At 35.7% G+C, this 14,475-nt stretch overlaps 1 protein-coding gene across 18 annotated transcripts in view; it reads right to left on the reverse strand.

Annotated features, from left to right (window-relative positions):
• The window catches only part of Ppfia2 (PPFI scaffold protein A2), a 405,005-nt gene that overhangs the window by 104,235 nt on the left and 286,295 nt on the right, over nucleotides 1–14,475 (reverse strand). For all 18 annotated transcript variants that reach the window (XM_085683362.2, XM_048418915.3, XM_048418908.3 and 15 more), the window contains one exon: nucleotides 681–902. In XM_085683362.2, coding sequence (XP_085539488.2) covers nucleotides 681–902 — 222 coding nt within the window. The remainder of the gene's footprint in view (nucleotides 1–680; nucleotides 903–14,475) is intronic.

A 14,475-nucleotide genomic window follows, 5' to 3' on the forward strand; every position in this document is an offset into this window, starting at 1 on the left:
GTACAAATAGAAAAGGTAAAATGTGAAAAACAAAATTTAAGAAATGGAAAAAGGCTGTATTTTTGAGAGCAAAAAAAAAATAAAAAGAACTTCCAACATTTATCTTAGTAGGCATTCAGATATTAAAACATTATAAATAAAATACGTTCCTGGGTAGTTTAATAAATCTAAATCCTTCCTTTCTTTTTGTTTCTTTTCTTCTCTTTTTTTTGTAGACAAAGCAATACTATGCCTAGCAAGAAAGGAATATACACAAAAAAGAAATGTTATATTATACATATGCATAGAATATTCATGAACAGGCATTCAGAGACACAAATAACAGACAAGTGAAAATAATGGTTTTGAGCACTCCTTTATAACACAGAAAACCATGATTCATTCCCAAAAGCACAGTTATTCAAATTTAAAACCTTGAATCCTTGAGATATCATTAAATCTTTACAAAGACTTTAGAGTAGCTGAGACTTGATAGCAAAGCCTTCCATTCATACATATTCAAAGGGTCAATAAGTAAACTCTTCCTATCTTACTGAAAAAGTATGTAGATAAAATAACATTCCTAATTATGATCTTTAAGAAGGTCCCAGTCACTAGGGAAGGACATGGAGAAAGATTTTTTGAACAACCTTAGAAAGTCATTCAAGAAGTGAAGACAGAGAACGCTATTAGCCACCTACCTCCCGAATGTCCCTCTGATATTTTGTGTTCATTTCTTCCGTTTTTATGAGGTCCTTTCTTGCTGTCTCTGCTTCCTGTTCCACTTCTCCCACTCGGGAAGAAAGAGCTGTTAAGCGTTCCTTCATTTGGGCCATTTCATAATTTTGTTTTTCAAGCAACTCCTGTAGCTCGACGATCTGGCTGGTGTCATCTGTTGAGTCTATGGAGCCATTGGATAGACGCTGGAGAAAGACAAAAGCAGGCCACTTAGACCCTCTTTATCCTTAACCCAAATGCATGCGAGAAAAAAAAAAAAAACCAAACAGTTTCACAAGAATTCTGAAACAAGCTAGTGCTGGGGAAAAACTATGATCTGAGAAAACTGGCAGTAATACAGAAATAACAATATATAAGAGCTGGAGAGATGACCAAGCAGTTAAGGACACTGTCTTAATGGCTTTTCTTCCAGAAGACCTGGAAGAGTTTTGCTCACAACCCCTTGTAACTCTCGTTCCATCTTATGCTGTCTTCCGGACTGCATGGGTACCTGCATACACACGTTCATAATACATCTCATATATACACATCACATACAGAGGTACATACACAGAGAACAATAATGATATATATATAATTTTAAAATATGTCATATGAAGGGTGAGAAAGCAAATCGGTAGTTTTCAATCAGGGTAACAGAAGCATCTGCACAGTAAGTTTATATGTATATATGAGAAAGCAATATTATGTATGCAATTTAGCACAGATACATATACATATATGATAAACACAACACACTATTTTAGTCAATAGATAGAGATATAAACATTATAATATTTTTATTTTTTATTCAAATTCTTTTGAACTTTGCAAGCTTTCTCCATTGTATTTTTCATTCAAGAATTATATACACTATTCGGATCATTTTCTTTCCAGTACCCCAAATTCTCCCAGAATGTCCTGCCTCCCTAATTTCTGAAAACATGGAATTCTTTTGAGTTATTCAATGACTCCTATGAGTAGGGCCTGCCATAGAGTGTGGTTAATATACCCAGTGACACTGAGTTGGATAAACTTGATTTTTCCCTTCATCAGAAGGTGTCAGCGGCAAATACCTTCCTGTAGGAATTGGTGTGCATCTCCTATTCTCAGTGCTGTGCTTTTTGGTCTGGTTTGATTGGTGCATCTTGCATGTGAAGCAAGTCTCTCTGAGTTCATATGTGAATAAGTCCTGTTGTGTGAGGAAGATGTGGCTTTCTCCTGCCTTCTCTTCCATCCAGATTCCCCAGCACAGGCAGAGGGGGGCAGCTGACAAAGATAGCACAGTTTAGTCTGTGTGCCTTTCTATATACCGTCCACTTGTGGCTCTCTTTATTAATCACGATATACTATAAGAAGAAAGTTTCTTTGATGAGGGCTGTATGATGCAACGATCTATTCACATAGGCATAAGTCATTAGGAATCGCTTTATCAATTATGTTTCTTTAGTGAAGTAATAATGTTAGGTTTTCCCTTAGGGTCTATGATTTATTTAGGATCTAATTCTTGGCAACTTTTAATGTTAGGTGTTTCCATTTATAGAGTAAGCTTTAAATAAAAGAGGGACTGCTTATTGCCACAACATCTGTGCCATTAGTGCACCATTATATCTTGCAGGCAGATCTCTGTTGTAAGTCTAAAGGCTTTTATTTGGGTGATATTGATGATTACATTTATCCTCCTGTGTGTGCAAAGTACATTCCAGTTTCGTGAATGCAAGTTAGTCAAGGTTAAACCTCTACCTGGGGACCAGCTTTATTCCTCCATGTTCAATGACCTAAATACAGAGTGTTTTCAGTAATCGGGGCATACTATTAGTCTGTGGCAAGTCATCAAAAGTCTTTACAATAGCCTGTGGTGTTTGAGCAATTTAGAGGACCATTTTAACCAATTGCTATATAAGATGTAATCTGTTACTGGCATCCTAAGTTCTGTTTACTGGATTACAGTGACTAGTTAGGGCATTTTCTCCCCCATCATGTAATATCTTCATTTAAATTATTTACATCTACTTACATATTTTAGGAATCTTCTACAATGGTAGATTTCCAAAGCACATTTAATGTCAGTTGCCCCTCCCCCATATCCCCTCCTTTACTTTGGTCTTCTGTACTGCTCGGATATAGTTTTATAAAGTGATAAATAAGTATCTAAAATTACCGTGCTTAGTTATTCAGTTTTAATGACACTCATACAAATAAAATTCATGATTTTGTTAAAAGAACATAATTTATATGATCCTGGTATCTCTGGAAGATATATAACTCAGAAATGTTGATTTCTAAATTGTAAGGATTTAAAACTTTATACATGCTACAGGGGAGTTAGCAGAAAAAAGTTAAATATTTTGAAACAATCATTTTCACTTTTTGAAAAGAATACCTAGAAAGTGGGGGAATCTATGTTTCGAAAGTATCTTACAACCCAATACTCAAAACATTTAAAGATTGATAGATCAAAGAACACAATAACAATAAAACAAAACAAAATATTAAAGAAATTTACAAGGACCTAGAAAGACATTTCTTAAGATGAGACTTATGTATGACAAAATTAATGAAAATTTTCTTGGCGGTTAGAAGTCATCAGGGAAGCACAAAATAAAGTCACAGTAAAAAAAATCATCTCATGGTTATTCTAATGTCTGCTTTACAAAAGTTAGAAGGCAGCAAGTGTTAGTAAGAGTTTACACTATGGGAGTGAATGTAAATTATACAATCACTATGGAAATTGGTAAGACATTTGCATAACAAAACATAAATGGTTCTTCTATATAATCTAACAAGCTCACTTTTCAGTGTATAGCATTCCTAAGTTTACAAAGGAATATCTACCATGTCTATCCGGTTATTCATTGTAGTATTATTCATAACAATGAACATAGGCATTAAAGTGCTTAATAAGGGATAATATGGGTAAGGAAAATATGATGCATATGCTAATAGAATTTTATGTTTTCTTTTCAAAGAAATTTCCATTTTCTACAACATTATTGAACTTAGAGTAAACTATGAATATAATGAATCAGAAAATAGTTATAACATGATAGTTTTTACATGTAGAATTTCATGTGTATACACAGTCAAACAAAACTAGCAACAGAGGCTGGGACTGAACGAGGACGTGATCTAGCCAGATTCTCGGAATTTGGCCGGATTCTCTGACTGTGGCTGGCCCGGGGTCTTTCTGAAAAGCCATTGACTATGACACTGGGACCTGTTTCCTCTGCATATGCTGGATTTTGGGGATCCAGTCTGTTTGGACGCTCGCCTTCCTGGACCTGGAGGGAGGGGGAGGGAGCTGGAGCTTCCCACAGGGCAGGAAACCCTGACTGCCCTGGGGGACGGAGGGGAAGGAGGGGGGGGAGTGGGAGGAGTGGGAGGGTGTTGGGAGGGGGGGGCGGAAATGGAAACTTTTATAATTTAATAAAATTTACTAAAAAAAAAAAACTAGCAACAGCGGGATACAATCAAAGTCAGGAGAGAAGGGGAGAGTTGTTAGAAAAAGGATATATTAATCAAAAAGCGCAAAACTTATTTTAGATGCAAGGAACATATTTTAGTGATCTGTTTTAAATGTGACTAATAGTCAAGGTATTGTTCATTTCAAAATGACATTTTGTGTCTTTCAAAATTTCTAGTGGAGTAGATAATCAGTCAAGATGATAGGTTGGTAAACTATCATTAAAGAATATGCATTGATTGTTTTTCAGGTAATAGTCACAAAAGATTGAGATTTAGCTCTTTATTGAAAAACACTTGCCTAAGTGTGGGGCCTTAAATTCAGTCCTAATCTTGTACACAACCAGAAAGTGACCAGAGAAAAGAAAAAAAAACAAAAGAAGAAATAGAAGAAGGAAGGCAGAAAGAAAGGAAGAGAGAGGGGAGGTAAGGGAAGGAGAAAATGAGCAATCCTTCCAGAGTAGCTTTGTTAATGTGCTGTGTTGAGTTTAAGTAGTACAGTGACTTGGGGCAATGATTTTCATAAGGACAACGTCAACCAAGCAGAAATGGAAGCAGAACACTACAGTTTGCTCTGCCTTCATACTTATTTAGCAGCAGGAGTTCCAATGCTGGATGTAGTGGGGAACGTTTGAACATAAATATAAAGCATGTTTTCTCCGTGTGCAATTTTGTTTCTAAGAAGTAAGGCTAAGTAAGAAAACAGTCCCTTGCAAAACCAAACTGCATACTTCCTGCTCTCTGATTACACCAGTGGACCTCAGTCCCAGACACAAGTTTTGGAAGTTTACTTCCAAGTTAATTCATCCACATCTGCCATACAAATCTGTGTGATCTTAGTTGCTTCTGCAACTACCATTTACCTATTAAAGACAACCTTGTGACAGATGCACACAATTTAAATGAAAGAGTGATCCAGGAAAGTAAAAGTCCATATTTATCACAGTTCAAAGATGCTATAATTACTATTTAAAACCCTGATAAACAACACAGGTACATCACATTTAGCAAGCGGTACCAGTGTTTCGTATGATCCATCTCTCTGTTGCAGTCCCAAGGTCTCTTCTCAGTCAATGTGCAGAGGGTTGCATAGAGTTCACAGTGACCTTCGTCTAAGAACAGTTCCTGGGTTTCTGGAGAGGAGCTCAGCACTCACCCCTCTGCAAATAGTCACCGGCAGAGTGCATAGCTACAGACTACAGCATCCACGAGAATGCCTTCCCATTTTCTTTGAGAAAGTCCAGAACCTACATTATGAGAGCACTGCTATCAAGTGTTAAGGGCAATCTTATATGGATTAGTTCTATGGATCCAACTAGTATTATAACAGAAACTAGTATTCTCTAGCATTTTCTTGAGATAAAAGGAAACATTTACTCCTACACTGTTAATTTAAAAAACGTCTTAGAAATTATAGAAGAAAAGTCTGAATTCTATGGTTAAACAGAATTATTTACAGCTTTATTTTTCACAATGCAAAACAACAAATTACTCGCAATAAATTCAAGTGAGGTGCACGCGCATACACATGCACAAGCATTACGTTACAAAAAAGAAACTAATTCCAGAGGCGGGCAAAAATACAGTTCCATTTATACAGAAGTCTGTAACAGGAAATTCTAATTAAAGGTGGCAGGAAAGCAGATTGGCTGCTGCCTGGGACAGAACGAGGAATTGAATGCACAAGGACACATTTCACTTTAAAGTGAGAAGCGATTACTCTCAGTTTGAACTGGGACGGTGTTTATGCACACAGATCTTGTTGGGAAATATTATTTTCAGGTGTATAACTCTTGTTTATGCTGCATTTGTCTTTGAAGCTGTATTACTGTGCCTGTCTAAAACATTCAGCAGTCTAATAAAGAGATAAATGGCCAATTGCAAGGCAGGAGCAAGGATAGATGGGATTGGCAGGCAGAAGGAAAATAATAAAACAGAGGAAAAATATGGAGAACCTGTAGCAACAAGAAAAGGAGAGCACACCGGGGGCCAGTCACCCAGCGACACAGCAAGCCACAGAGAAAGTAGTAAAGAAAGGTATACAGAAATGGAGAAAGATAAAAGCCCAGAGTCAAAAGGTAGTCTGAGTAATTTAATATAAAAAGGCTAGCTAGAAACAAGACAAGATAATGGGCATTCATAACTAAGAATAAGTCTCTGTGTGTGATTTATTTGGGAGCAATGTGGTAGACCCTCAAAAGAGTTCAAAGTGTAAAATATCATACAACAAGATCTCTATAAACACATAAACTATTATTTACATTGGAAGTCAATAGAGTTGTTTATTAAATAACTACAAAATCTTTAAAATTATTTTAAAAATCTTCTTATAATAGAGAAACTACACTTAGAATCACTGGATCCTACAGACTTTAGCAAACTAATATTTCCCTAGTTTTAGTTTTCTGTTGCTGTGATAACACACCATGACACTAAATAAAGTTGGGGTAAGTGGTTTGTATCAATTAAACTTTCAGTTTCAGGCCAATAACTGAGAACAGTTGGGGCAGGAGCACAAGCATGGCAGGAACATGGGGTCAGGAACTCAAGCATGACAGGAACATGTAGGCAGGAACTCAAGCATGGCAAGAAAATGGATGTCGGAATTAAAGTCAGGAGAAATGCTTCTTACTGGCTTTGTTCCCATGACTTGTTTATTCTACTTTTATAGCTCCCTACTATTACCAACGTAGAGGTGGTACTGCCCGCACTGAGCTGTACCTTCTCATATCAATCATCAATGAAGAAAATCTGATTGGCACATTTTTCTTGGTTCAGGTTCATTCTTCCCAAATTACTCGACCTTGTGTCAAATTGTCAATTGCTTAGTCATGGTGAATTGAAATGCACAACTTTGAATTCCAGGTCAGTTTGTCTACCACTCCCTCTACTCTATCTAACAGAATGTACACATAAACAGGTTAAAGTTGTAAACACTGAATAATTGAGACAAAGAGCAAGCATCAGTATATATTTATAAATCAGTATGTTATACACATAAAATATATAATTATATGTAACACAAATAATCAATTTATATGCATTCATAAATATATATTATATACATACTATATATCTCAAATATATGTGTATATATTTTATGAATATTTAGTGCAAAGTGGTGATAATTTTCTAATTAGAAAAGAAAATGCTTCAGTTCTGCACACCTGAAATCCATCAAAACCTTGTTTAATATTGTATGCTTTAATAGGCTTAAGATAATTTAACTAAATATAAACAGTAATCAGGCAGCTAAAAATCAAACCCTTTAAAAATGTTAACCTTTGAATTCATTAAGTAGCAGAGATGCATTGCATGTGTTGGATATACCTGTGATATTTAGAACATTGTATGAAATAATGCTTGATCTTCCAATTTACTTTTACCTGGCACATTCATGAAACTTATCCATTTATAAATATTCAAGCATTTTTTTAAAAAATTCTGTGCTGTGAATAAAAACCAGAGAGCGTTATTGACTTAGGTAGAGTATCATTAAGGTAAAACTCAAGTCCTCAAAATTAAAACAAAACAGTGTGTTAAAATCAGGTTAACCATACTTTTAAATTTTTGTTACTTGTTTACTGATGGTAGAAAAGGATGTTTGGTGGCTTCTTCCTATCACTAATACACTTAAGAGCTAACAGTTTATTTTCTGTTATAAAAGATTTTCAAAGTGGTTTGTGCACCCAACAACATCATTTCTACTTTATACTGCATTTTAAGTAGGTAGTAATTCTCTCACATTTTAGTTATTATTTACTGAACTTTCTAAAAGAAAATAGAAATAGGAAGATAGAAGAGTAATGTTTAAAATTGATTTTCCTAGTAATAAAAGTCATACAATAGAGACATAAATGCTTTAAAATTTACAAATACCTACAGAACAAGCACTAAACAGTTCCATTTAATTTCACAAGGACCTTCAGCATTTAATAGCTCACAGTGTATTGGTGGTTACATTGTCAAAGAAGTTATATTGAAATTTGCAAACGTTACCAGAAGTAACTATATATGAAGATAAGTCCTTAGATTATCAAGTGTCCTGATTAAAAATAATATTGTGTGTTTGTGTGTGTGTGTGTGTATTGCATATGGATACAAGCAAACCAAGCAACCAAATGTCTGCAAAAGACCAGATATCAATTACTGACTAGAGACACAATACTCTGAAGTTTAAGTCATAACTTAAGTGAACTGTATGACTGTGTACATTAGTGTTTTTTTTTAATTTCCCTTTTCTGCTCTTTTTTCTTTCAAGTATCAGAAATGTCTCCTGAGTTCAAATATTGCTGGACATATACCATGTTTTCTTTTTTATTAAAGGTTCTCCAGCACAGAATTGACAGTGGTTATTTTTAATTTTGCATTGTCTCCTTAAGTCAGTTTTATACCATACACGGCATGTGGTTTCACTTTCTGTAAACCTAGAGTTCACAGCAGAAACAGCATTTTTAATCTGTGTCTGTCAATCTAATCCATGATTATTTTTAGAATCCTCGGGAGAATTGAATAAGAGACATCGATAGACTCCATTCTGGACAACGTGAAAAGGTGAGGCTTTTCCATGTAATTACACATGTTTTACAATTTCTTTTTAGGTATTGTCAATATTTAGATAGGGGTAAGAACCACAGATCAATATCATGGCTGTACTTTATTGATTGTTGCGTCTCACTAGCCATTAAATATCAAAATAGTACAGAGTGAAAAATTAGCATAATAAGGCAGTAAAATGGTTGGCAAAGTGATTGTAATAAAATAAAAGGCTAAGAAATTAGTTTTATTCCTTTAACTTGTATCAACTAGGTATTTTTAAATGTTACAAATCATAAGGTTGTGGACATTCCTCCATCATTCCTAATTTGATATGATCAATAGTTTTTGTTGTTAAGTATACAATAAGCTTTTTCCTTATGTCTTCTTTCTTTCTTTGTTATTTTAACTCATTAAGTTCAATTATTGCTGTCCAATTGTGCATGGCAGCTGGCCTCATCCACTGGGGCGGGGGGGGGGGACCTACCCGTTCCTATACATCTAAAGATAAGTGACTCTTCTTTCCCAGCAGGCATTAGAACTAAGGAAGTCCCACCCTCCTGAGGGTGTGGCCTCAGAGTCACCAGCTCCCTCCTTCCTAGATTTTTTTGCCTGGCTAGAATTAGTCTTCTGTAGGGGACCACAGATTCCTTGACTTCTTTTGCAACCACCATGACGTGTCCAGAGAATAACATTGCACAGTTCTGCTCCCCATCTTCTGGTTCTTAAATCCTTTCTACTCCCTCTTCCCCATGTCGACCCAGACTCCAGGAAAATGACGTTAGTATAGATGCCTATCTATTTTGTTACTAGGATCATCATACTATGTTGTTCATCTTCATGGACCTGGGTGACATCAGTCAGTATAATTTTTCTTATTTCCATTCCTTTAACATTCAGTGATTTTGTGGATATGTACTACATGTTTTCTTGTTATTTTTACTAATTATTCTCACTCACAAATCGTCTAATGGAGATATAGTACATTTTATCGTCTTATTTTATTTTATAGCTTGATTGTATTCCTTTCTCTCCTTCAACTGCTTCCAGATCTTCTCCCACCTCCTTACCTTCTCAGTTCATGTTCTTTCTCTCTAAACAAGTAAAAGAAAAAAATGTGTACACACAAACACACGCGCGCGCGCGCACGCAACTTGACTGTATTTTCCAACTTCTCCTAAGAACAGGGCCTGCCCTAGATGGTTTGTATGTCTGGTATCACTCCTTTTATCAAAATGGGTTTTTCCTCTGTCAAGGAAGCTATTAACGGCAAATAGCTTTTTGGCAAGGAGCACCACTTTGTGACTGCTTTCCTTCTCTATTTTGAGTTTTTGTGTGAATTAATTTGTAAAGATCTTAGGCATAAAACTGTAACACTTATAATTCCTACCACATTAAAAAGCAAGAGTTGATCTTTGTTTTGTTTTGTTTTGTTTTGTTGTTCCTAAAGAATCTTACTGTATTTGATTTCTTTTATTCTCACAGTGTTTGAACTAGCATGTAATTAATGCCACATTTCCAGAACATGTACATTGGTAGAACTATGCCATATTATAGCGTTTTAGATAAAACTTAACCTGAGAAATTTCTGTTCAACATTTTCATGATTAGAACTGTTTACTTAGAGATAGAAAATTGATAGATGTATTCCACATTATACTGTAAAATACACATCCTGAATGACTTTTATGAAACAAAACCCTAATCTACAACTTTAATTCTTGAATATGGTTTAATAAGAAGGAAAATGAATATAGTTAATATTTTCATTTTATTTTTTGTGAGAAAGTCATTCATGGACATTCAGGAATGAGTCTATGCTAAACCAAGAACTAAAGTAATGAACTGTTCTATTTCCTTAATTGTATCATTAATGTCTTTTTAGATGTGTGTTACGATCTGTGTGTGAAAGTGGCCCCAGCATGTTATGTGTTCCAGTCTTAGGTAATTCAAACAAAGAATCAACATGGCAACTAGGTTATTATCAGTGTTACGATCACTTTGGTTCATTTATATTTTGTTAAAGATAAGACAGCTTTTCTATCTGTATCTTAACTGGGATGTGACAATTATATGTGTGAAAGATTAATGACATGTGTAAGAATTTTAAACATGAGCTAAATAGAGGAAAGTTTACATTCTAACTGTTTAAAATGTTCTTATCAGGCTAATATGTATATAACTAAAATAGAAACCAAAAATTTTATGTCTCTAGAGAAATGGTTTGCCATGACAATATCTGTCAATGAAATCAACTACATCATCTCATTGTGTGTTAAGTTGTGTGACTAAAACCAGGATCTCGGGAAAGTATGCTCGGCAAAGGCAAGCACTTTATTTACATCTGAAGCTATTCCTAGCCTCAAATAAATTACTTTGAATAGGTTAACAAATTATACAAATTTGTGGAAAGAGGACAATTTCAAATCTGATCATTTATCCCCCAGGTAGTATGATAAGTATCACAATTAGTGATAAAACACAGGTCAATTTTCATGTAAGTGTCGGTATTAAGGAAATCTATAAAGCTTGACTATTTGAAATGGTACTCTAAGATGTCAAGTAGTTCATTCTGATATATTGAGACGACTTGCAGACTCATGTGCTTGAAGTCTTAATGTACAGCCTGAGTCACTACAGGCAGAGAATAAAACGTTGAAGAGGTGGGGACTAGAGGAAGAAATGTTGGCAAATTTAGGGAATGCATGTGAAATAGATATAGAGCTTCTTTTCTTTTCTTCATTCTCTTTTGCTCACAGGTGGTAACAAAGTGAGTAAGTACCTCCAGGATGTTCTTCCCACCATGGCATGCTGCCTTGCTACATATTTAATTACAAAAGGACAAGTGACCAGGGGAGGAAAACAATGGCCCAAATAAATATTTCTTCTTTAGGATTGTATATTTTAGGCAATTTGCTACAGAATGAAAGTCAATTAATACACTATTATGATTCAACATTGTGCTAACCTAGTCACCACTAATAAGAAATAAGAAAATAAAAATTCAGAAGGAAGAGAAAATATTTTTCTTGTTTGTTTACTTGCTTAAAAATTTGAAGCCCATAAGATCTTACACATAATAGATTCCCAAGTATTCAAGATAACATATGAATATTTATATAGAAGTATATTAAATACTTGTACAAAATTGCATATTTAAATCAATCAATTTGTAGGTAAATATATAAGCTAATTAAAAATAAAAATTTAATTTTATAATTACTAAAGTATAAGTTCAAGGAGCTGTAACATGATAGGGGCTGGCTTGTTTGGATTTCTGTCCTGCCTCACCCCCAGCTGTTTAGTCCCAGAGAAAAATCACACATGAGATCTCTATAAGTTATAAAGTTGATTGGCCCATTATGTCTAGCCTCTTACTGGCTAACTCTCACATCTTGATTAACCCATTTTTCTGATCTATGTTAGCCATGTGGCTCAGTACCTTTTTCAGTGGGGCAGCTCACATCCTGCTGCTTTGGTGATCTGGGCAGGAGTGTGAGGAATCAACTTCCTCCTCCCCAGAATTCTCCTGCTCTCCTTGCATCATTTCCACTTCCTGTCTGGTTTTCCCACCTACACCTCCTGCCTGGCCAATCAGCATTTATTTAAAACATGATTGACGGAATACAGACAATTCTCCCGCACCAAGGAGCAAATATGATGTGAATGTAATAACAGCAACTAAATGATGAGAAATTTATAAATTATATGAGAAAGCAATTTTATTGAAAAATATGAAAGAATACACCGACAAATAGAAATATAAGCTACATATACAAATGATAAGACAGACAACCATGCTTCTTATAGCATTTCAATAACTTGAGAAAATCTGATTAAAATCTCAAAGGATTTAAAAGGCATTTGAGAGAATATTGTGGTTAAATTATGAGATTCAAGGCATAGAAAGCAACAAAAGTTGAAAGAATTTGATGTCTCTTCATTGAAACATGTTTATTAAAAGCAAATCAGGCCTATTCGTAAGACCAGAGACCCATGAAGAACAATGCAAATATTTTTACCCTGTGGAGCTTAATTTGTTCATAGTGTATATACGTGCATCTCTGTGTCTGACGTGTGTGCATGTGTGTGATATACATGGCCATTTACACATGTGCACATAAGTATGTCAAGGGCAGAGGTCCATCAACAATGTAAATCCTCAACATCAAACTACCCTATTTTTTTTTTAAATGAGATCTTTCATTCATCTGGAGTTCTCCAATTAGTTTAGTCTTGTGGCCAGTGAGTTTCAGGATCCATTTGTTTCTACCCAAGAGTATTTGGACCACAGATTTATGCTTAACTCTTCGGTTTGGCCTTTTATTGTGGTTCTGGGGATGAATTCAGGGTACTGACATCTCCCAGTTGCTGAGGTCTCTGCGGTAACTGTGTTGTTCTTTCACCATTAGCCTCCTCTGGATCTTCTTTAAGGTACAAAGCCTCGACCTTCTCCACGACCCCTTCAATCCTGGCTTCCACTGGGACTCCTGCTTCCTTTTCACCTGCTGCCTCCCATGGGTTCTAACACTGATAACTTTCAGCTGAGCCCTTCCAGCCTTCAAAGCAACTACTGCCCAGGAGACTATGCTGCTGTCTCTAAGGAAACACTACCAAGAAGATTTCACCTTACTGATGCTGGTCGTTACTTACTCACCACCAATTTCCTGGCTCCTGCTAACTAGCTCTCATTGTCCCAGAAAAGCAAAGGTTGTATTTGAGTGGTTCTGGTCTCTTAAAAATCACAGTTGATTATTTTCTCCTCCGGTTGACCAGACACTACCGATTCTTCACACTAAAGGCACTGTGAAGTCTTTGCTTGCCTCTTAAACTCCACAGCCAAGGCTCTGTTGTCTGTGTTTCTCTCAACTTTCTTATCTTCCATGTTCCCACCGAACAGCTTGCCAAGCTTTGAATGGCTTTTCCAACCCAACGTTCCAAGTACTTCCATAATCTGTCCAAAAATACATGGTCAGGTCTGTCCCAGCAATACCCCGCTATCCTGGTATTGATTTCTGTCTTAGTTAAGGTTTTATTGCTGTGATGAAACACCATGAACAAAGGAAAGCTGGGGGAACGAGGATTTATTTGGCTTTCACATCCAAAGTGTAGTCAGTCAAAGGAGAATTCAGGATGGGAAGTCAAGCAGGGATGAATCCAATAGGCAGGAGCTAATTTAGAGGCCATTGGGAAGAAGTGCTGTCTACTGGCTTTTTTATCATGGCCTTCTCATAGAGCTCAGTACCATTAACCTAGGGATTAGCATCCCTAATAGTGGGCTGGGCCTTCCCTCATACATTACTAATGAAGAAAATGCCCTGCAGGCTTGCCTATAGCCTAATCTTACAGAGGTGTTTTTTAAATTGAGGTTATTTTTTCTCAGATGACTTTAGCTGGTTTCAAATTGACATAAAACCATCCAGCACGAAGCACATTCTGAAAGCTGTGTGTGTGGTATTTTAAGCAATAATAATATACTGTCAATCCCAAGCTTGTCAGAAATTTAAGGAAAAAAAAGGCGCTATCTATGACCACAATGTTTAAAAGTTTTGTTTATGTTCTTGTCAAAAGAATGAACAAAACTGCAACCGTTTTCAAGTCATCAGTATCTTAGAATCCTTCATATGTATACCTGCAGCTATGAAGTCCGTTCAAGACCAAAATAAGCTGTACAGAATTCCCGATTCTCCTAGTTCTGTAGATGTAACTTGTAAATTAATCTGATAGAAATCATCTTAAGATCTTCTAATAACTGTCCATTTTAGAAGCAATATTTTGAAT

The sequence above is a fragment of the Myodes glareolus genome, chromosome 26 (assembly GCF_982192425.1).
Source record: "Myodes glareolus chromosome 26, mMyoGla1.1, whole genome shotgun sequence".
NCBI classification, from domain to species: Eukaryota; Metazoa; Chordata; class Mammalia; order Rodentia; family Cricetidae; genus Myodes; species Myodes glareolus.